Source organism: Centruroides vittatus, unplaced genomic scaffold (genome assembly GCF_030686945.1).
Source record: "Centruroides vittatus isolate TY-2023 unplaced genomic scaffold, ASM3068694v2 scaffold_752, whole genome shotgun sequence".
Lineage (NCBI taxonomy): Eukaryota > Metazoa > Arthropoda > Arachnida > Scorpiones > Buthidae > Centruroides > Centruroides vittatus.
The window spans coordinates 3,435,031-3,460,152 of NW_027122716.1; the positions used below are offsets into that span (position 1 = coordinate 3,435,031).

General features: G+C 26.0%; 1 protein-coding gene across 1 annotated transcript in view; it reads right to left on the bottom strand.

The window, feature by feature from the left end:
• Positions 1–25,122, bottom strand: part of LOC136989710 (protein FAM110B-like) — a 52,250-nt gene that overhangs the window by 21,120 nt on the left and 6,008 nt on the right. The window contains exon 2 of the mRNA XM_067287950.1: positions 8,207–8,407. Coding sequence (XP_067144051.1) covers positions 8,207–8,333 — 127 coding nt within the window. The 5' untranslated portion in view covers positions 8,334–8,407. The remainder of the gene's footprint in view (positions 1–8,206; positions 8,408–25,122) is intronic.

A 25,122-nucleotide genomic window follows, 5' to 3' on the forward strand; every position in this document is an offset into this window, starting at 1 on the left:
TATGATAAATATAATTAAAATTCTTATCTAAATAATTACCGTATATAGAAAGAATATTTAAAGGTCGTAGTAATATACGCAACGTAGTAGTGCATTAAAAAAAGGAATAAGCTTCGAGAAGATTTGTTATACTGTTATATTTATTATATAAGAGTATAATAAACAAACTTCCTAGAAGTCTGTCCTCTGGGAAACATAGAAATGGAAATAATTTATCCAAGTATTTTTAATTTCAAAGAAACAGAAGCTATTCCGGAGAATAATGGTAATAATAATAATAATAAAAGTTCCAGTATACGATATATCGGTTATTTTAAAAATATATTATATTTTATTATTTAAATAAAATAACTATAAATAATTATATGCCCACTAACACAAAATTATTTACAAATCATCGTAAAAAATTTTATATAGAAATGATATAAAATATTTTACTTTTTTGCATAGCCACGTCCTCTCCAAAGATTAATTATGTTCATATAGGGTCCATATTTCCTAGTTTAATACTAGAATTTTAGGCGCTTAAAAAATGTACATTAAAAATAATCTAAACTATAAATTATAAGAGTAATTTACTTCTCTTACGATCAATATTTTAAGTACGAAAAATTTTTTCTTGTGCGATTCACTAAAAATTCTAATTAGAAGTTTTAAAAATTCGGCATCTTAAAATTTTATTTAAGGGTTGTTATTTTTAGCTCTTCCATCCAGTACAAGTAATTTAACGTTCATCCGCTCAAGTAATGTAACGTTAGTTCAGAGTTAACAATTATTATTCAAGTTCTGATAGTTTTAATAATGGAATTAGATCAAATATCTATCTTAGAATTTGTAATCACGACATTGGCGCAGCCAGGAATTAAGTTTGGTAGGGACTAACAGACTTAAATTACAGTAATCATGCGTATTCTTATAATACAATATCAAGCTTACAAGACTTCTGTTAGATTATATTTAGAATATCTTCTCCAGAAACTTTTTTACTGAGACTTTAGCGCCTTAACTCCCCCCATAGTTACACCATTGGATCGTAAAAATAACACAGCAGAAGTATTTTAATCGAAATTTCGGAAGTGGCGGATCGATTTTGTTTTTATCAAACACTAGTGTTTTTTTTTTTAATCACGTAGAAATAAATTATTTTTTAATGGTGCCTGTCTATTTATCAAATTTGTTCATAAATCACTTCAACGCAATTTTTCGATTTGTGTCGTTGAATTATTATTTACAACGGGGGGAGAAACTAAAAGAACCGAAAATAATCTGATTAAATTACAGAAACGAAATCCTACAAATGCTATTTTCCCCACAATCGATGATTCTTGGAATATTGTCGCATTTAATCAGTAGCATGTGAAAATAACCATTTTCGTTACGGTTATGTTCAAGTAAAATCTTTTTAATTTTTTGTTAATGAAGTTCACGACGATAATGAATTTTGATGGACTATCAGTCAGGCTTGTAAGTTTTAATTTGTCAGTTTAATCTCCGTTCAATAATCAAGTATGTTGTCTCTTGTAAAAATAACCTCTAAGTAAATCGATAATAAGTCAAATAACGTTATGCTTAGTAGAAGCAGTTATGATTAATTTAATTCAATTAATGTTAATTGCTATATTAATATGAACGTTTAAAAAAAAACAAACTGTTGGTGTAAATTGTTCATTCAACGTAAAACTAACGTAAATAAAGCTTAGTATTGATGCCACTTTTATAAGATTTTCTCCAATCCATAATATTGCTTTTTTCCCCATTTTTATTTGATTTCTAAAGTGAATAACGTGTTTTGTCGATAAATAATACGTGATATCGTAGAAAAACTCCCATGTTTTATTAATTTTAACGCACGAGTTTTCAAATCTCACAGATAAATATTTAAACAGAAACACAAAAAAAATTACACACACACACGAAATTTATTGATGCATGTTATGTTAAGAGGACAAATTATTATTACTGTTTTATTTAATCCAAATTAAAAAAAGCAAAAAACTTCAATAATAAAAAATCAATAATTATCACTGCGTGAAAATAATGAATCATTTTTATATGAAACTTGTTTCATACTTAAAAATGTTTTCAATTAGGTTAACTGTAGTGAGTTTGGTCTCATGCATTTCAAGAATCCACAATTATCTAAATTAAAAAAAAAAGGTTTAAAATATTTACAGATAAGTTTCCCATTAAAAAAATCACGTGGCAATCTCAATGAAAACCATTTCGTTACAATAAATCAGGTGCGAAAAATTTCAAAATCAATTATATAAATACAAACAAAAGCAATGCATAAAATAGTTTTTTATGATGCATCAAATGGATCGCGATAGGCCTATATTTTAACAAAAAAAATCATGCATATATAAATGTTTGAATTCTGTACTTTAGCAATTAGATTTTAAATAAATTTCGATGAATTTATTTTATTTTCATTTCATTTCCATTGAATTAAAAACGATAAAAGTGGAAAATGTTATAACATAAATTTGCAAGAAATATTCGAAGTGTCTAAGATATGTATATATACATGTCCATTCTGACGATCTTTATCACACACATACATATATATATATATATATATATATAATATTGTAAGGATCGTCAGAATAAAAATTCTGAAATTTGAAAATTGAACTATGTAAGAAATAGAATTTAATTAATTGACGCTGATGAAAACCAAACTGTGACAGTAATAGGTATAAAACGCAAATATATCTCTCATATAATTCTTTTATATGATTAAAATGTGAAATCTGAAATATGGATTTTAGACGGGATATGATTAGCACATTTTCACATGAAACTGGCATTTGAGTATCAGGAGTCATGAACTCTAAGTCTAAATATATTGGGCTCAAAATGGGACTAAACTAGCTGTAAAAATTTGAAAGAAAAATAAATATAAATCAATCAAATCCGAGGTTAATATCACATATTCGCGTAAACATTTAGATTAAGTTACGAAATATAATTGTCTAATATCAAAATATTAGGGTTTTTCAGTACAACGGTTAGTAAAGTTTTAAATTGCTACAAAAACAATGTGGTACTCTAAAGCAGGGATGGGCAACCTGCGGCCCGTATTCATATATTTTGCGGCCCGCGACGCATAAAATGTGAATAAATATATCAATTTCCCAGCTTAAGGAAGTATGCAGCAAAAATTCAAACGTTATTTTCTACAACTTATGTATGTGAATAGTTTTTCCCGCAATGAATTTAGTAAAAATTAAAACAAGAAACAGGCTAACAGACACATCGAAACTAATTTAAAACTAGCAGTGACGAATATTTAACCAAATATTTCCAATATATTACGTTTACATCAGTTCCAGAAGCTAAATTAAGTATACCTATGCTAATTTATAATTATATATGAATAAATAATTCTGATTTACCAACATTTTTTTTTCTCTTTCTCTTGTATGCGGCCCGCATCAGTTCAAAAGTCTTAAAATGCGGCCCTTACATAGAAAAAAGTTGCCCACCCCTGCTCTAAAGAAATGTTTCACAAATTAAAATGTACCTGTAACTCGTGCATCTTTCTTTTACTAAATTAAGATATGCAAACTATAAAACCATTAATTAATAATGTACTAAAAAAACGATTAGTCGCCATTAAAGAGCGCATCGTGTTGCAAATTGTATTTCTTCTAAATGCACTTCTTTTTATAAATTCGTCAGACTTCTTCCAGGTCCGAACTTCCAGCGTGGACCTCGTGCACGTTCAAAATAGCCACGTGATTTGAAAAAAACAAACGGCGGGACAATATTGTTGAAGTACTCTACCATACCTAAATTACAAAGAAATAAATTATTCTGTGAACTTAAATTATTGGGTGGACCAGGGCCCCAAGAGTCCATATAAGTTGGCGTCACTGAAGACAGTGTCGTCAATTGCAGATAGCACACATGGATCGACATTCAATGAGGATTATAATATAGGCTACTCTATAAAGCTAATAATCTTCTTAGCGTAGCTTAATATAAAGCCCATAATTCAAACTTTATACAAACATAACGAAATTTTCTTCAGATAGATTTCGTGAACATTCGATCAAATAAAACAGTCTACTGTTTAAATCACTGAAATCAAAACTTATCTATAACGAATAGATCTGAGCTGAGGAATGGTCGAACATAGATGATAAAGAGAAAAATCAAGTAATGAAAATCGTCAGGAACCATATCAGATTCGAGGCGGCTCTCTATAAGATATTTTGCATGATTTCATCGATCGATGTGTTTCTTCAAACGATTAATTAATGTAAACATAATGTGTACTCTTAGACATTCAAACCATCTCATCCAAGCTAGATCAGTTTGTCTGAAAACACCGCCCTATAGGCACCAAGAAGACAAGTTCTATCTTCTTCATTAATTTAACTAGTTTAAAAAGACTTTATATTATAGCGAGATAAAAAAAATAAAATAAAATTCCAACACTAATTTTGTGCGCGCTCAATGCAATTAATTTAAAACAAAAAACTAACAAGATGTCTAGAACTCAAAAACTTGTTGAATACGACGAATAAAGACAATCAAATTAATCAATTTTTCGTCTCAATACACCATTGAAATTTAAAAAAAAATCCATCGAACTCAAATCTGATACAATAAATGTATCCTCTAATACAGAGCTTTCGATTCTTATTTTTTAATATAAAATTTAAAAATTGTATACCATATCTTTCGTGTGTGTAAATGTCTCTCCGGAAATCTATAAAACGTCGGAAGGTTTCAAAATGTTTCATGGTTATTAATTAATTAACAAACATAACCTGCTTTATATTTTTATGTAAACTATTTAAACTTCTTGTCAGCGGCTAACTGCAATAGAGATATGAATATTTAATAAGATTATTAGATTTGCGTGTCAACATTTGCAAATTAGCGGCTTGAAGCAATGGAAAGTCTACCAAGAATATTCTTTATCGGATCATCGAAACAATACATTTATGAAAAAATAATAATAATTTATCCAGATCCGCTTATCATAATTTTTCCAATGAACTTATTATTCATATTTTTTTTTTCTTTAATGACTTTTCTTACATTTTGATATATCTCTTCTTTGTTTAACTACTTCCTTCCAGCTCTTTCGACTTCCTAACAAAGTTTTATTAGTTCACTATTTTGAAATTAAGATTTAAGAGAATTAGCGCACAATCTTTAGTAATTTCAGTGTTACTAAAAATAACATTAGATTAAATGATAATGTATTTAAAGTATATACACTGGATGAATTATTTAATCTAAACAGTGCGTTTAAAAGTGTATCTATCGTTATATAATATTCAAATTTTTATTGCATCGAAACAATTTAATATATGTAAAACATGATGATCTAATTCCTAAACCTATGTTATCGAAGTTTTGTAAGTAGGATATAGTTATCTATGTATGTCAATAACTTAAGCGTTACAATAAAAATATAATAAACTTAGGATTATAATTAATCATCAAATAAAAAATAATTTACTAAAAGTAAAGTTTTAGTTTCCAACTTGCAATTTTTTTATTCTAAAATAAAGATAAAATTAATATTTAGCCTCGACTTTCAATAGCTTTTTAATACAGAGTATGATTAAATTAAAGTTAATAAAAATTGGGCATTGTTTCCTTAAATAAATTTCATTCATTAACTCTCACAGATTTCATTATAATTAGTCCCAAACATTTCAGTTATATGTAAATAGAACATATAAACTGACACCACCATTAATAGAAATTTCAATTTTGTTACCATCAGTCATTTTATTGATATAGAACAGCTTAAATGTCAGAAATATACCTTAACAAAATCCATAAAAATAAACTGAAATGAAAATCAAATTACAACGGATCAAATTTTCGTTAATGACAGATGGTAACATTATCGCTAAGTCAATTGTCAATAGATGAATTTGTTACGATCAATTAAAGTTCATCAAAGTTCAAATATTTCATTCGACGTTTAAATACTATATTTAATTTTAAGCATTTTATTTTAAGAAATTGAAGAAAATAGAAACAAAACATTACAAATTAATAATTTTAAGATTGTGATGCAGATATTGTTACGAATTTGGTAGTATTTTATTAATTCCACAAAAAGTCGGAATTTTGTTATTAAATTACAATTAATATATGGTAAATGTTGATATAATTAAAATTACAAAATATATCTATCAAAATAAGTTTTAAAGTTTTGAAATAATTTGCTTAATAATTCTGCTGATTTATCCTGTTAAAAAGTTATCTTTATTTGAACTATCTAAATTTTCAGAAATATTTTTATTAAATATTTAAATAATACAGTGTGATGCTTTCTAATAATCTTTTTCATTTAGTTTTAATTTAATCTACAGTTAAAGAATAATGATTTCCATCTTTAATTTTATTACTTCTCTAAATAAGCTTAATATATTTCACAGTAAAAAACTATTTTTGCTCTACATTTATATATATATATTTTTTTAAATCTCACATAAGAATAATAGATATACAATATGTATGTATGCAAACTGCATTTGACCCTGTATTTTTCCACTTAACCGCGTGTTGAAACTGAACGAGATAATTTCTATATATAACCTACATATAACTAGCATGTTCTGTCGCGTATCCCCGCTTCCTGAAAAACTATAAAAGATACTTTATAAAACATACCTTTAAATCTATATAAAGATATGTTTTATATAGAATAATGTGATTTCAAAGATACTATATTATTGCTAAAATTATAATTTAGCAAGAGTATTATATATAGTATAATTTTAATTATTATTTAGTTAAAATTTAAATAATACACATTTGAGATCTTATATATAGGCCTATATATATAGTTAAGATAATATCGAAATTTTTTTCATTTTAATTTGTATGATTATTTAGAAATTTTTAAGGATTTAATTAGTATAGTGTTAATTAAGAAGAGGATATAAGTAATAAAATAAATTGTCTTTTACATACTATTAATTACTATTATATTAACATATCTATATTTTATTACTCATATCCTCTTTTGGATTAAAAAAAGTCATTTTCAGTAAGCACAATTCGTGGAAAATACAAATGATATTCAAAAAATAAGCACAATCACCATTGCATGTATTTAACGAGATTGCAATATGATACAGAGAATCCGGTAATTAGCATTATTTACGTTTCAAAATATCCTTAACCCATTACTTACGAAGAATTCGGATTGTTATAATAAAGACTACAGACATCAAAACAAATTTTAAATTAGAATACAAAAAAAATAATAAATATTTAATGATTAATTTACTGTATAAGAATTCTCAGATTTTTAAATACTAGATAAATATCTTTATTGCGTGATATGTTTTAAAATAATAATAAGGCTATACTGTTAACGAATAAATTATGAATTTTTTTACTATTAAAATGATTATGTCTACCCATGTTAATAAAAAGAAATCAAGTTTTATTTAAAAAAAATAACCTAACCATAAATAAGGAAATTAAAAATTTTTTATAACAAATCTTATTTTTCTCTCTTTTTATAATCTAAAACGACAGATAACATTAATTAATTTTAAAATTACTGAAATCTTTACCTTAAAATTATTTAGATTAATTAAAGATTAATTTCATTTTTTCTTTAATTTTTAAAGAAACAATTTCGTTTTCTCTTCTTTATTTTCTTCAAAATCAGGAAAAATATTTCTTCGGAAACATAATAATACAGGAAGACATAAACATAATCATTATTCAACCGGCTGATCGATTACAATAGAAGAAAATTTGTCATATAAATTTTCATTTCATGTATCTGAGTAGTAGTAGTAAATGAAAGTTTTTATTATACAAAGTTTTTTTCTTGAAAATATCAAAAAAGTTTAACTACTGGTATCGTCGTTAATACTATTTTCTGCATTTTTTGTCGTTATTATTTTATTTATTTATTTATTGTAAAATTATCAAAACATTCCTACTTAAATATTAATAAATTTAAAATATTTTTATAAACAAATAAATAAATATAAGATAAAAAAAGACCACTGCTTTAAAAACGATCTATAGTACATATAAACGTTATTATATAAATTTTTATTAAAAATTACAAATAAAAGTTGAGCTTTATGTAATTATATAATTCAACTTTTAATAATTTTTTTTTAAACACTAAATTTTATTTTTCTTCCATAATAATCCAAAAACAATTTGCGAAATTTCAAAAATTATTATTATTATTTACCTGAATTAGGTCTTGGCATACTCGAATATCCATAACGTAGGAAGTTTGGACTCCTGGTAGATGACTTGAGAGGTATCTCGTGTTTACAAGTGTTGCTGGGAAGACAAGTTTGGATGGAAGTTGCCATGACTACGAGAAATCTTGTTGCTACGGCAAGAGCATCAAAATCTCCGATGCGGTTGAACAGTCATTAATGTTAAACTGTCAAAAATTAAAAAGGAGACGAGGAAAAAATTACTTTCAATTCTTTTGAGAATTAAATCGAAATTTGTACACATTGTTACGAGAGTCAATAGTAGACATTCAAAGTATGGGATCGCATGACAAAGCGCTACACACAACCAGCTGCTTCTTTTGAATTTGTGCAGATGTTCTGTATCGGAAGATCCTATATGTAGACAGTAACACATTACTTTCTATTATTATATCCACTCTTCCTTAATATAAATATTCGTCTTCAAATATGCCATAATTAGATTTAATGCTGAATTAAAATGAATTATAAATCAGTCGGTATTCGTCTATATTATTAACTTTATTACCGCACTTGAATAAATAAAACGTACTTGTCTGTATATTACTGATAAGCTAATTTCATTACAAAATTTATATAATAAAATATTGACAGAATTTATTATAAAAAAAAAAAAACACAATTGCGCCTGTTGGACTCGCTAAGAATAAACAAGACGAACCGTAAGGTAAATTATCAATGTTTACGCTTATTATAAAAATTAGTAAAATATATTAGAACATATGGCGGTTTCTGTTACAAAACGCAGACAAAGAGCTAACACTAAAAGGCTGATAACAACGTTAGGACAACGACATTAATCCGGGTCACATCAAATATTCTAACAGATTATTATTTATATTAAGCTTATTAAATTGTAACCTAATCAAAATGATATATCATTAAAGCATAAAAATTTTAACAAACCATAACTAAACATCAAAAGAATTTAAAATATTTTATTGTTTGACATATTGAGATGTAGCTTTTATCAGTGTTTCAAGTGGATCATTTGATAAAAGTCTTTCATAGCCAATTATAGTTAAGTGACATTTCTGTTATAAAGAAAGCCCTTTAACACTTTGCTAAAGGAGTAATTCGTTTATTTAAAGGCGGATTCGAACAAAAAAAAAATATGTTTTTCCCCCTTTCTTTTCAATTATTCTTCAAAACATTTCAATAAATATATTTTATAGATGTCTTCAGTAAATAGAATCTATAGAAATCAACGTAAATACTTTATTAATTCGCATCAAAATGTAAAATTTTCTAAATAGAAAAAAACAATAAAGAAAATAATGGATTTCTATACAATATATTTTTTATCATTAACGTCAATACAATTGGTTACGTGAAATAAGCATGCGAATCAATAGAATTTTCTTTAAATTTGTAGAAATGCGTTAGAAAACTTTGAGAATTTACATTTTTATTCAATTCGATGAAACGAAACAATGTAAGAGCGTGATGCGCATTTTAACGAAAAATATTCAATAAACAAACTGACTAAATTTTATTCAATATCATTCAGAATTATCGAATTTACATCAATATTAAAAATCGAAATAACTGCCATTTATTTTCGTTGTAACAAAATGAAATGTTTACATTAAGTAACATTTATCTCCAGAGCTAAATATAATCTTTAATTCACATGTAAAGGATTCCTGGTTAATTGGGAGCGGATTACTCAAGAGAGTCATGAAATTGGCTACAATATTTTAATGTCAAAAACAAATTTTACACAAAAATATTTTTTTAAAAGAAATACGTACAAATCTAAAGAATTGTATTTAGATTTTCAAAAAATATCCTTGTTTCGTTTACTTTTCTTGAAACTAGGAAAATCAAACAAGCGTAATTTTCATAATTATCAGTTACCAAAGACGTAATTTCGATAAAACCAAACTATTATTATTATTATTTTTTTTTTTTTTAAAGACAAGGAAAAATTCCAGTCTTTACAATTGCATATGCACACATAAATCCTAAATATTCTAAAACTTTAATATATTTAAATTCTTTGGAATTTCAATTATCCATATTACCATTCTGGATACTCGATAATCTATAATACATTTAAAACATTAGAATTTATTCTAATTTAAAAAAACTGAAATAAGCACGGTTTTAGTAATAATTACCGGTAGTTATTCCAGATGTCATTATAATTATTCTTAAGTAATTATTTTTTAAAAACTTTTGAGTTATGCGTTTGTTAAATGTAAATAATTATTAAACACATTCTGTAATTTCTTATATAGTTTTATCGATTTACATAATAAAATTAGAACTGAAGAGGGGCATAGAGCCCGAAATGCATATCCGTTCTAAATTTATGCTAAGTTCCAAAGAACATATAACTAATTGAGAGAACAGCAAGCAATCAAGTACTGAAATAAGCAGTTTTCTGGTCAAATGCGGCGAGAAAAATCACTTTTAGATCATTAATGTTTATCACTCTAACACACATATCAGTATCAGAATATCAAAATCAAACGTTAATGATACGGAAATTATAAATTTCGCTCTAAGACAGGTAATAATCAGACTATATTACGTAAAGATACTTTCTGGTAGCTATTTATTGCCAGTAACTATACAAATGAATACAGGTAATAAATGAATGTGGATGACATTGTTAGTCATTAGCATTCATTTATCCATTTGTTCCAGTAATCTTTAGTGTTTTAAAGATATGGAAATTGAACTGTCAACAGATTCAAAGTTGTACTGTTAAAGTTCTTATTATATAACCAGTAGTTAATCGAGCGAAACAGATAATTTGACAAAAGTTGCATTACAAAATTCTAATACATAGCAGTACCCCATAAGTGTCTTATTTATTTCATGACGTCCTTTTCACACTTCGAGAAGAAAGGTCGATTCCGCCGTAAGGACTGTTTGTTCCCGAAGTGTGAAAAGGATGTCATGAAATAAAGAAGAGACTTATGTAGTACTTCTATGTATTAGAATTTTGTAATGCAATATTTATCATGCTGGCATTTTAATTAATGTTTAATTGGCAAAAGTTATTCGTTTCGTCCGACATAAATATACCTAAAACTTTTAATTTTTAACTTTAATTTAAACTTTTACATTTAAATTCAGCGTAAAATAAAGCTAAACACATTAGAATGTCACACACAGTATTATTTAATTTTTAAAAATTTAGGATAGCATTCGCATTACCGATGAACTAATGACGACTGGATTTTTTCAATATCAAAAATTAATCCTTTATCTAGTTATTAAATGGAAAACTGACTTATTTATAAATGAAATGGTATACACCTCATTCAAAAATATATCTATGATAAATAAGAAGCTCAAAAACATTTATGTAATTTAATCTGAGGGCTGTCGATGCATTACTTTCAACAGATAGATAAATTATATAACGTATAGGCTATTATATCCGCATAAAATACGAGTATAAATTAATCAGGTATAACAATATTTAAACTCACTAAAAAATTATCTAATGTTAAGGATTATTCATTTCTTTACTTACAGTAAATTTTCGTCAGTATCCTTCTTACAATAGAGTTTGATTTCATAAACTTTTTATTACTTTTCCAGTTATTAAAGTAACAGAGAAAGTATTGTAATCACTCAAATTTTGGGTTTTTTGCCTTTCTCGTCGTTTTAAGGTCCCGATTCCAAAAACATCAAAGAACGGAAAAAAATTTTGCATGCATGTAGGTACAGTATGTATGTATATATGTTCTGGCCTGTGTTTCGCTTTATATCTCAGGAACACGTGGATAAAAAATTTTGAAAGTTGGCAGGCGTACTTCTATACCGTATATGGAATATTGATTCTATTACATTTCCACGATTGTACTGTACATCAAGAAGGAGAAGAGAGACAGGGCCGTCGAAAGGGAGCGGGAGATGGGGATTTTTCCCAGGGTCTAAAGAAAACTTAGGGCTCGTAGTAGTTCATACCCGTATGTACCCCAAAGTAAATGTTATTTTCATTAATAAAAAAATAAAACCTTTACGATGACTTTTTATTATGAACGAAACATTGTGTTTAATTTGTTCAATAAAAAATATGGTGAAATGGGCCTGCTTTACCCCCATACGACCCTGGAGAGAGGTCATATCTCGAGTAAGATCCATAGAATCGAACAGTTGAATTCAAAACCGAACGGTTGGTAACTCCAGCTACTACAGGTACAGTACGTTAGGTTAGTTACACTGATAACCCGACAATAGGAGACCAACTACTGGGAACAGAAGAGAAAATGCATAGCTCTCAAGCATTTTTAATTTAAGAATCCCGTTAGTCAATGAACGTAGTTGTTAAAGCTGATGCAAATTGCACATGAATAAGACAATTACAGGTAGTTTGAGTACGGTACATCTTATTAGGGTCGCGTTATGTGAGGCGCCTGGGCGCACATACATATAAAAAGTGAGTTTACGTGAAAAATTAAAAACGTTCATCATTACAAAGAAATACTTTCACTATATAAGAGGAAACTGCACAATCTACATTGATGAAGTATGTTATAGTAACTGCAAGCACATTTAATAGAGTAAGATAAACATATGATTTCATATGAACTCTAAATCGCATTTTATAAGTAGTACTACATTATACAATCACACAGTTCGTCTTATCATCATTCATTTCAAGCAAACAGGCCCACTAGAACGCAATATGGACAGAATGCTAAACAAAACAGACTGATTTCCTTTATTATGTAAATGTAAAAGCATACTAATTCCTTTTTATTACAGTGGTATGATAATGATGTTCACCTGCTAGTATACTGAATAAACCAATAGGGACTGTAGTGTTTCTTATTGACCAATGGTGACAAACACTCAGTCTTCCTATACAAATCGAATCTCTGACAACTAAAATTTATAGTAGTAAAGCAACTTGATCCAGGACAGTATTTATTATGTAATTCGTTTTTCAAAAAAGTTTAAATCGTAAATAAATAACCTAATAAAATATTTATATATTTAATTAGAAGATACTAAAGCAAAATTTAAAAAGGCTGTATAAATACTAAAATTTTATAAGATACTTTTACAAACATCTGACAACAAATGATTATACAATCCCAATTAATTGTTCATCCTTAATCGACTAACTTGATAATCATCCCATCATTACATTAAATATACCCCGATTAATTTAGCTATGCTAATCAATACAATTTCTTTCATTTCAATGCATTCTGACTATATCTTAAGCTAATAAAAAAAATGTACTGAAACATACAGAATGAAAAATATTTTTAAAATAATAATTACAATAATTTTAAATTAACATTTCATATAATTAAATATCAATATTTTATGGTGATATATGTTTATATTAAGTGTACAATACATTAAAAAAATGGAGCGTGCATTTATTTTTGAATCTACAAAATATAAATAACTCTGGCCATTCCTTTGTGGTTATCAAAGTATTAAACTGTGTATAAAACAGAAAGGAAAAAATTATATTTAAATTCTGACTGTCATCCAGAAAATTATCATCATCTTACTTTAAGTTCTTTAAATTAAAATATAATCATTTCAGTTTTTCCATGATCTCACATTATTTAATTAATTAATTGTACTGTTAGACCCATATAAACATTGCAAAATTAAACAGTAGTTCATATAATTTACTAAATTTTAGAGAAAATTATATTATTACTTATATGCTGATAACACTAATATTTTCAATGATATCAATAATAAAATCTGCATATAACAGAAATATTATCTTCATTGACAATCATAACAATTTTAAAAAATTAAAAAGCCTTCTATATAGATACAATTTCAAAAAGCAAACAATTATTTTATAGTGACAGTGTCAGACTGTAAGTATTTAATTTAAAATATATGTTATCCACCTCAAATTAGTAGTCTCTTGCCCCTGTACAACATACTTTTCCTGTAGCAAGAGACTTGTGCCAGTCATCTATCTAACTCCTTTCAGGGAAACTTTTTGAATTGAAGTAATGTGACCTCCAGGTCCAGACCAGAAATTCATATACAGTTAATCGGGGCCTCCTGCCCTTAAGCTTTCAATATCAGGTCTTGGCTTTCATCTACCTAACTTCATTCTTAAGATTAAGGAAGGACAGACAGAAGATAGATGACAGTGGAAATTTATAGGTGTACAATTTTTTTCAAATTGCACCCCAATAATGATTGAAAATTAGATATTTTTCAATCATTTTATATTTTATATAATTGGAATAAAACAAAAATAAAATAGTATACAAAGATACTTTTTACTAAATGAAGTCAAATTTTACTGGCATACTAAGTACATTTTAGTCATAGCCACAATGATAAGTTTTGTTTGCATCCCAATTTGAGAATATTATAATCGCAAATCCAAACAACAATAATCAATAATTAATTTGGATTAGCTAGAATGCACTGTATAGACCTATTTAGATTAATAGATTAATCATTTCAAATTTGTTCTGCATAATTAATATTTTATTTATAATATCATTTTATAAAATAATTGGGAAAACTTTAATTAACCAAATATCACACAGAAATTTTTTCATTGTAAACACTGAAAATTTTATATTATACTACTACAATTTCAAAGGGCATATCAATACAGTTCATCACAGTTGTGGAGATTTTCTATTTAGTTATGATGAATTTGATTTTTCGTTTTGTCAATATTTAAATGCTCAAAGAATTTTGGGCTGAAAATATTTTTGAAATTCCAATTCTTGTCAAATGTTTTAAAAATCTTATAATTAATAAACAATCTTTCCTAAATATCACATAAAGAAGTTATTTCAAAATTTATTAATATTTAGAAGTAATAAAATCTATTTTATATAAATCAATAATACAAAATGATTACGAAACTTGAGAGTTTCAGTTTATCCTCAAAATAAAAATTATTTTTTTTTTACAAAAACATATAAAAAATAAACAACCCTGAGATCATAATTGTTTGTTTTTTGTAAAGATTTACGTAGAATATGTTAAATTAATAATGATCAATAACATTAAATAAATATTACTGTGAAAGATATATTAAATAATAATATAAAGAAAGTATGTAAATCACAGTTATGTATAAATACTATCAGTATTAATGACATTATTTCTAATTAAGGTTAGCCTTATGCTTAAAATATTGTCAGACTATATCAAAATTCATTTTATATTGTTTATATATTAGTGACATTTAACATACAAGAAGTAAAATGCATATCCTTACAAAAAAAAAAATAAAAAACCTATAAAAAAATTGTAAATTAAGGTATAATTAAACTGAAATCCTTGGTAAAATGTTAAATATTCTAATATTTAAATTATTAGTATACAAATGTTCTACCTTCCAATGAAATTTTTAACTTAATCCTTCATCTTTTTTTTATTTAAAATAATAACATACCAAATCCAGTTCATTACTTTTTATTTATATAATGTATTTATAAAAAAAGGGTTCAGATGTAAACGATAGAGAGTGCCATTTCCATTAGAACATTATAATACATGCTGATAGCTAAACAACAATGTATTTCAATTTAAATAATATATGTATTTTTTAACAACAACATGCACTTTATTCTGATTAAAGTAAACAAAGTAAAAAATTCTTAAGACATTTAATTTTTCCATTCTCTTTAAACTTTCATTATGGTACTTACCTCCTTTTAAATCCAAATCTTTCAAATATAACAGTACATTCTAATGTAATTATTATTTCTTATTTTTGTGGTTGTTTCAATCATCATTATATGATTGAAACAACCATTCAATATCATTATTATGTATCTACATGTAAACTCAAATCAGAAATTAAAATGGCCTTTGAAACCTATAACAAATTAACTTCATACATCTAATATATGTATCTGTAATTCCTCTATCTATGCATGTATTTTTTCTATGAATAACAAGTAGATTAATCAATTATGTTCAATCTTCTCTTAAATAATAGATAATTATAACTGATTGATTAGAATTATTGTACAGCATGATACAACTTGTGTTACAGTCAAATGAAACAGTCATTAAAATATAACAGATGCCACAATTACTGCAGCATGACAGAAGTCATTGACAAGTTTTGTCATCTGAAACATATCAAAAATATTTGTTTAAAACTAATTCTGATTGCCTAAAAATATATTTATGCTGAATTTCTTAAATTTTAATAAATTTTTTGAATGTTCATAAAACTAATACTTTATCTGAATATGCATTTTATCATATAACAATTGTGTCTTTTATCCATAAAAAAGAGATGCCCATTTATTTAAATAAAATAGACAAAATTAACCTTTTTTTTATTTTTATTTTATACAAAATTTGCTTTTTTAATGCATCTATTAATGACAGCTTTACTATATTATATTTTCTGTAAACATGATACAATATAAGTCCATATATATATATATATATATAAAAATCCAAAAATATTTTATCTTACATGGAAAACTTTCCAACTAGTGGTGGGATTCAGGTTTGTACCAGTTTACCATAACTATTTCCTAAAATATTTTTAGTTCAATGAACCAGTTGTTAAAATCGTACTTGTAATATTTATTTAAGCAATTTATTGCAAAAGTTTGTATTTGCATAAGACTGTCAACTTTTTAACAGCTCAACGCAGACTGGAGCAGAATAAAAGTGAAAGACTAAGCAATAGAACATAAGTGCAAATGAGAACTCCACTGTTATAATTGCTATTGATCTGCAACCACCTATCACAATCAAGTATCTGATGTTTTTGGCTAAACTCATGGGTACAAGTGATAAGCTGTAGACACAAACATGTTTCTGAATCCAGGAAATTCAGGACAATAAATACATTTCTGGCCAATTTTATGTATCAATATTAAAGCACTGTGTGAAATACTCGTTGTGCGAGGTGCTCGTTAAGCGAGGTTCCACTGTATTTTTTAAAAAAATGATACATTCTGTTATTCCATATACACTATACCCTCAATGTTTGTAGATGTCAGTGTTCAGGAATTTAATCATTTGTAATTGGAAATTTATGGACCAAAATTTCGCCTTTTATGAAAGGTTTCAACCTTTCAGGAAATGGTAGATTACATACTACTGTAAACTGGAATTGAAGTATATGAAAACTGGATGTTCGTACAGGCACAATGATAAAAGATCACTGCACTAACTTATTCATATGGTTTCTATCATAAGTTATGTTACCATTTTGTTTATTTTTTTCTTTTGCTTTAAATAAAATGACTTTTGCAGCACTATAAACCAGGGATGTGGAGTTGGAGTCGAGAGGAATTTTTGGCCAAAGGAGTCAGAGTCTAGGTGTCAGGAAAAATGTGTCTGCTCCAACTCCAGCATTTTAAATTTAATTTCGTTTTTTTTATTTAAATGAATGAAAATTTATTTTATATTTATTAATTTTTTAAAATGTTTTTGTATTTTGTTATAATTCATTTATTTTAAATACAGAATGCAGCAATTTAATTTATTAAATGCATTGTGTTATTTGTAGTATTTGTGTTTAGTAGTTAAATTTTTTGACCCAACTGAATTTGAATATTTTTGATTCATTCCTTTATTATCCCCACTCTAAATAAGTACCCTATTTTTCTGAAGGAACCAGACTAATTGATCAAAGTATATATTTTCTTTTCTGAACAAGGGGCTGAAGTAGCTAGATCACACACTTTTCAGTTGGACTAACTTTTCTGGAAATGTAAAATTGAAGTGCAAAAGCTGTAGAATAAAGATATGTAGATGTAGAAGTTTATCGCTCCCCTTTTTCCTCTTATTAAATATTTGTTAAAACTTAATTTTTTTTATACAAATAAATATTAATGTAAGTTAAATATTAAAAATACTAACTATAAAAGTATTTGGGTAAATGCCTGGTGCTCCTTTCAGAGTTCAGAGTAGGGTAATCCCCCATGAGCACCTCTGCCTCCCCCATAAAATGACTTGGTATTTAATTTTGCCAGAGTCGGAGTCGGCCTACTAAAATTATCAGGAGTCGGAGTCGAGTGTTTTTTTACCAACTCCGCAGCCCTGCTATAAACCATTGCACAGTATATTTAATAAAACCATTCATTTTTTTAAAAATTTTTTAAAACAGCAGTAATACATAAAGCCTTAGAATGAATTACAAATTTAGCATTGAAAACACAACTCAAAGTTCAAGAATTCAATGTTCATGAAGCATTACCTGGTCCAATTATTTACAAACATGGGGGAATTCAGTGTATTGTGTAAACAACTTGAATTCAAATTACTGTTTAAAAAATCCTTTTCCATCTGCTGAATTGAATAAAATTATTTCAAATAATACAATCATAGTAATATTAGAAATAGCATTTATTTAAAAATATATTGTCATTATTAGGTAATATCTACATAATTATAAATTTTATAGAATTATAGAAAAATTTTTATATGAATATCAATTAATATGCAGATTGTAATGCTATTATAATTACCTGTTGATTGCCAACAGTTTTCTAAAATATAAATATTCCTTTATGGAATATAAAAATGTATTTCATTTTCATTTGCTAAAAGAATATTACTGTACATGTACGAACTAACTGTGACTTCAAATTTTATTTTTGCAATAGAATTTAAATATAAAATCTCTTCCCTTCTCAGATCAACAAATTTGCCATTTTAATTATATATATTTTTTATATACCACTTTATATTTTCACAATTGGTACCTTCATTTCAAACACATTCGTTTAATAATGTTTCTTTAAAAAAAATGACTTGTATCAATTACTTTGATTTCTAATAACAGTAAAAATCTAATTAATGGTAAAAATATTGTCTAAGTAATTTATTAAAAACAGAATGTAAGATCATGAATTACATGTTTTATAAATTTTATTCTGTGAATTTAGCAAAACAAATTATCCTTTTCAAAGAATAAAATTTTTTTTACTTAAATAGATTTTTCTTTTAAAATTTTCTTAAAATCAAAAATGAATATATTAATAATATTAGGACTGTCTAAAGAATTTTCATTGAATTAGACAATATAAAAATATTATACTTTAATTATATTTCTAAATATGTAATCTATAAGATTATCTAGAAATCTAATTTTTGAATATACAGAACAGTTTCAAAACTCATATAAATTCACTAAGTAAATAAATATCCTAGAATAGTGAAACATCTTTGCTATTTTTGAAAATAAACTATAGTCAAACCTCAATGTATATATATGTTAGGCTCAAAGAATGAAAATGCTCATTGAGCAAAAAAAACATCCACAATGCGTTGTGGTCCCTTTAAATCATCCACAATGCAAATTTCACATTATGGCACTTGTAAAAACAGCCACAACGCATTGTGACTAACTCAAAAAGATCACAAAGTGAAATTCGCATTGTGGCTTTCATGATATTTGACCACTATGTGTTGTGATAATTTAGAAAAGCCATAACACATTCTGAATGTTAGCTGACAGAGGGTAATACGACAAACAGTGGTTTGTAACTTTAAAATATGTGTTCTAGCCTTGAAACATTTTTATTTACAATTTTTAATGCTGAACAACATTAGTTCTACAAGTTTTCCTAGAAATTTTAAATGAAAACGTTTTTATTTATTAAATAATTTGCTGGATGATTAAAGGTGGTGTTTATTTATTTAAAAATTTAATTTTCATACTTAAAAAAATTCCAAAGAAATAAAATGTATGGAGAAAAATACATTGTTTTTTTGTTTTGCTTAAAAGTGCTGAAGGTCAAACTATATGTACTTGTAGGTGCATGATGTACTCTACACAATGACATGAAAATCAGATGCTAAAGTTAAAAACCACTTTGTGAGGGATTTATTACGGTTAAAAGCAACCACAAATTCTGTATGTTAACTAATAATGAGGTTATGATAAGAAAATAAAACTTTCTTTTCATTTTGATTTATTTATCTTCAATTATCTTATATAAGTTGGTAACAAAATTATTCACTACATACAGAAATGTAACTTGGTTACTTTTCAACAACATTTAATCATTCATGAAAATCTGTTGCGGTACTCGAGATGTCAACATTTTCAAAACTAATTTACTAAAAATAATTACTTTGTCAGAAACTTTTATTAATAAATCAGTCTTTTTTATGAGAATCAAGAATGTTGCAGAGTTATTTATTTTTACAAGAACTATTACTGTGATATTTCAAGTTGCATTTTATGTTCTTTGAGCGAAATTTGCATTTTTTATCAATACAGTTATCTTTTACAGTAGGACATTATAAATACTTGCTTACTTTCAGATGTTAACATGGATGCTGAGCAAAGTGTTAATGAAGTTGAGGGTACATCCTGAATGTTAATAAAGTTACTCTCAGAAATTGTAAATTCATTACGAGCATAAAGTCGATCAAGAAGACCTTCCCCTATCAACGTCAGGCACCCTAACTAAAACATTTGAACCAATTTCAACCTGTCCACCGTATCATAGTTGCATCAGATAACATTCAGAACATGTTATGGGTTTTCTTAATCACCATGTGTGGCTTTCATGATATTTGACCACTACACATAACTTGTAGTGGTCAAATATCATGAAAGCCACAATGTAAATTTCACTTTGTGGTCTTTTTGAGTTAGTCACAATGCGTTGTGGCTATTTTCACAAAGGCCACAATTCAAATTCGCATTGTAGATGATTTAAAAAGTCCACAATGCATTGTGGACTTTTTTCGCTCAATGAGTGTTTTTGTTTTTTGAGCCTAGCATATATATCAAGCATAGGCAAATGCAGCTCTTTTTGAGTTACATGTGGCTCTTGCTGAAAGTGTTAATTTCTGTTTTTTATTATTGTTTTTACAATTTTATTTTTATAATTTTGTAAAAATATGTTTATTAAAAAAATTCAATATTTGTTTTATATTATATTTATATTATATAATAAAATCGTGCGCCTTACCATACTATCCACCACGACAGTACAGAACTGCAGCTCCCATGCATTTTGCAAAACCTACATTTCGGCTCCCACCAAACTCTTGCTGGCTCACCCGATATATATCCTCATTAACTAACTTATTATAAATTATACAATAAACTGATATAAGAAAATTGTTTTGTTCAATAAATTACTTATTTAATACAGGTGATTTCTTTACAGCATTAAGACTCAATTTTAATACTATATTCATCATTTCTAATTACTTTCTTTTATGATCTCTGACTGCTTAAATCCAGATTTTAAAATAATTTACATTAAAATTCAAATTTTTACATGAAAATTTATATATATTCAAAATGTTATTTTAATTCTTTTTTGTTTAATGACGCTTTAATTAGTAGAATCACATATAATAAATAATCTCATATTTTCATCATAATTCCTCATATAATTCATTCATATTCCTTTTTATAAATATAGAATTTATAGAATCAGATTTTCCAGAAACCTATTTGAAAAATACCAATTTCTAATAAACAATATAATAATAAGGAAATATTTTTCTAAAATCATTTTAATTAGATTTCAAATAAATTACACTATTCTTTATCATCATTTCAATTATCTATTCTCATATATAATATTTGATAATTGATAAATTACACTAAAAAGTATATATTACTATATTAAAATATGAAAAAATAAATACAGTAATGTTAAAAACCTTTTGTTGATAATTTAAATTATTAGCAGATATATTTTTAATTATATTTTTATACAAGTACTGTTATTTTTCTCAGTTTTGATTCTAAAAAAGCATTTTAAATTCTGATATATTTTTTCAAAACTAAACATAGTAAGTAATCATATTATTTTCAAATTATTCACATTTTTGTTTCTGACCTAGTTGTATTTAATGCTTGAACTATCATGAAATATTTTCAAAGCAATAAATGTTAACTTCTTTTTTCATTTTAAAATTTTGAAAAAATTATGCTATATCTTTTAAATCAAGGATATCTGAACTGAATTTTAAGTAATATAATCAAACTAACATATTATAATACACACTAGATCTATTATTTATCAATTATAAGAATAAAAAAGAAAAAGATATAATTTTATTGAAAAATTGTCAATGATAAATAAAATTTTAAAATGAATAACGTCCAACAAATAATTTTAATATTAATTAAAAATCACATTGTTGCACCAAGATATTGTTATCAGGACACATTGGGAAAGATTTAGGCATCAAAAGTTTTTCTTCTTAGATAGACCTAAAAAGACTTATATGCGGAATTTTTTCTTAGGGAACAATATATGTCCCTTCTGTTCTTTCCTGAACATACTTCTGAAAAATCAATCTTTTTTTGAAATACTTTTATTGTCTTATGAAGTAGTAAACCATTAAATTGTTTTCAATCTTTATAATATGCAAACAACATGAAATGATGAACAAGATGACCTTAATACTTTCCACATTTCACAAATAATTTCTTCAATGCAATTTCAAATTATGTTGATAACATACAGTTGAAATGGTCTAATCATTCCTCTGAAATAAAGTTGCTAGAAACTGAACAAATTTATTTTTAATTTGTAATATAAATATCATTTATATTACAAATTATGAATACAAAGATTCAGATATGTATAGAATTAATATAAGAATTTTTAAATCATTCCATTTTGTTAATATTTTTTAGCTATCAATGTCAACTAGAGAAACATTTACATTAAATTATATGACAAAAATAGGAATGAACATAAAATTATGCTAAAACTTCTTTTATACTTGATTCTATCATCTTTTGTTATAACAGTTGGCATTTGATTACCATAGACACGATCAAATTTTGACATATTCAATTCATAAAACTGATATAAACTAGTGTGAATGGTGTCTAATTATCAATAAAAACACCCTATAACTATCTTTTAAAATTATTCACTCTTATAACATACCAGCTTACTTTTTCAAACAAGAACAATTTTTAATTCAAGCAAAAACAGTTCAAATTAAATAGATTCCTCAAAGAAATCTTTTCTCTGTTTTATTTCAGATTTTAACACTAGCCAGTATTAGACTGAAAGCAACACATTGTAGACAGATCATAGATATGTACAATACTAATACTGTAGGTAAATTTTATAGAAATCTTAGAATTTCTCTGAATTGACAAATTTTATTATAACTTATGAAATCAGATTTGAAATATCATTTTTACCAACAAACATTAGATTAACACATTACAGATAAAACACATCTTATTATTCCAACAAAATGATTTTAATTAATTGAAATGACATTTTCAACCATCATTTAATAGTCACCTTCAAATCACATATCAAAGATATAGAAAAGAATAAAACATACAACCATTTTTTGGAACATGATTTATGGTGAAACAGAACTGTAATGTATAATTTTTAAATGACATTCCAAATGAGAACTAACAAACTAAAACTACAATATGCAAATACCACATTTCCTTGATTAAACCTTGGGGGTTTATTTTTTAAAATGTATATATTCCTGAGGATTATTTGAAAACCCAAGATTTTTCAAAGGCCTGGATTTACTAAAATTAAAAATTGAATGAAATACCTTAATTACTTTTACAAGTTCTGAACTATCAACAATTTATTGACTATATTTATGAATTATAGCTAAATTTGAAATAACTACTGTTTTCATAGTTAACCTGATTTAGTGTCTTCCAATTTGGTTAATGCATTGTCATTCATGTCTGCTTCAATTCATTGTAAGAATCAAAATCATCTTTTGGTTCAAAATTACTATCTCTTTGGGAAGAAGATAGCAAGTTTGAACTAGTTTTCCTAATTGCCCTTTAACTGAGAATCTCTCAAATTACAAACTCAGTCATAACTTTCCCACACTCAATATTCGACAATATTAAATAGTGTCTAACATTGTTTGAAACAAAATTACTAAGTTTATAATTTTATTTCAAAAAATGTTTTCCTGTAAACCATGAAATAGAAAGTGCTGTCCAACTCTTCACAATTTGAGGTAGAATTCTTACTTAGATTCTTTACCTGTCACTCTAAACTACATTATCTTACACATTACAATATTTCAACATGTTTCCTACACTTTTCAATTTTAGCAGCAGCTTTATTCCCCAGGGTTTATTCAAAGAGTCGGATGTAACTAGTCGAGGAAATACAGTATATACATAAAATTGAACTGTTAATTTTAACAACCTTTTATTATAACTTGTATAACAAAAATTTGCAAAATATTGAAGAAGCAAAACAAATTAATTTTGCTAAAATTTATGGTAAAATGGATGATTTAAATTATGCTTTCATTACTTTATTTAATACAGAGTGATTCAGAAATCTCTACATACAGGCAAAGAGTTCATCTCATTGTGTAGTTAAAGAGTATGATATGTGAATGGAATTTAACTGAATGCATATATGAATGACTTCCTCACTCCTGACTAAAGCATCTTCGTATATCTTATGTTATTATAAGTTATGCAAATACATACATTTCACAAATATGTTCCATTAAGTAGTTTCTTTCATATGGAGCCGAATCATCCAAATGAATTAATGCAGAAATAATATATTAGAATATATATGTTTGCAGGATAATTTCAATTTTTTGATAATTGAATTATACTATTATAAATTTCACGTATTATTTAGATAAGTTTATTTGATCATTCTGATATTCTTTAAATTCTGAGTGGAAGTGAAAAACTTAAAAATATTACCTTAATTTTTATTAGAAAACTTATGGCATAAAATATGATTTATTTATTCTTATCTGAATTTTAATCTAATAGCAATGTAGTACCTTAGTAATAAATCTTAAAACTCATTTTAAAAATATTTTTTCCAAGTATTTTTTCTTCTACAAGAAAAGAATTTTATATTTTATTTTTTAATTTACATTAATCTGTATAATTTTAAAATAATTTAAATTCATTTTAAAATTATAAATTTGTTTGTTAAATAATTACCTATAATCTAATTTT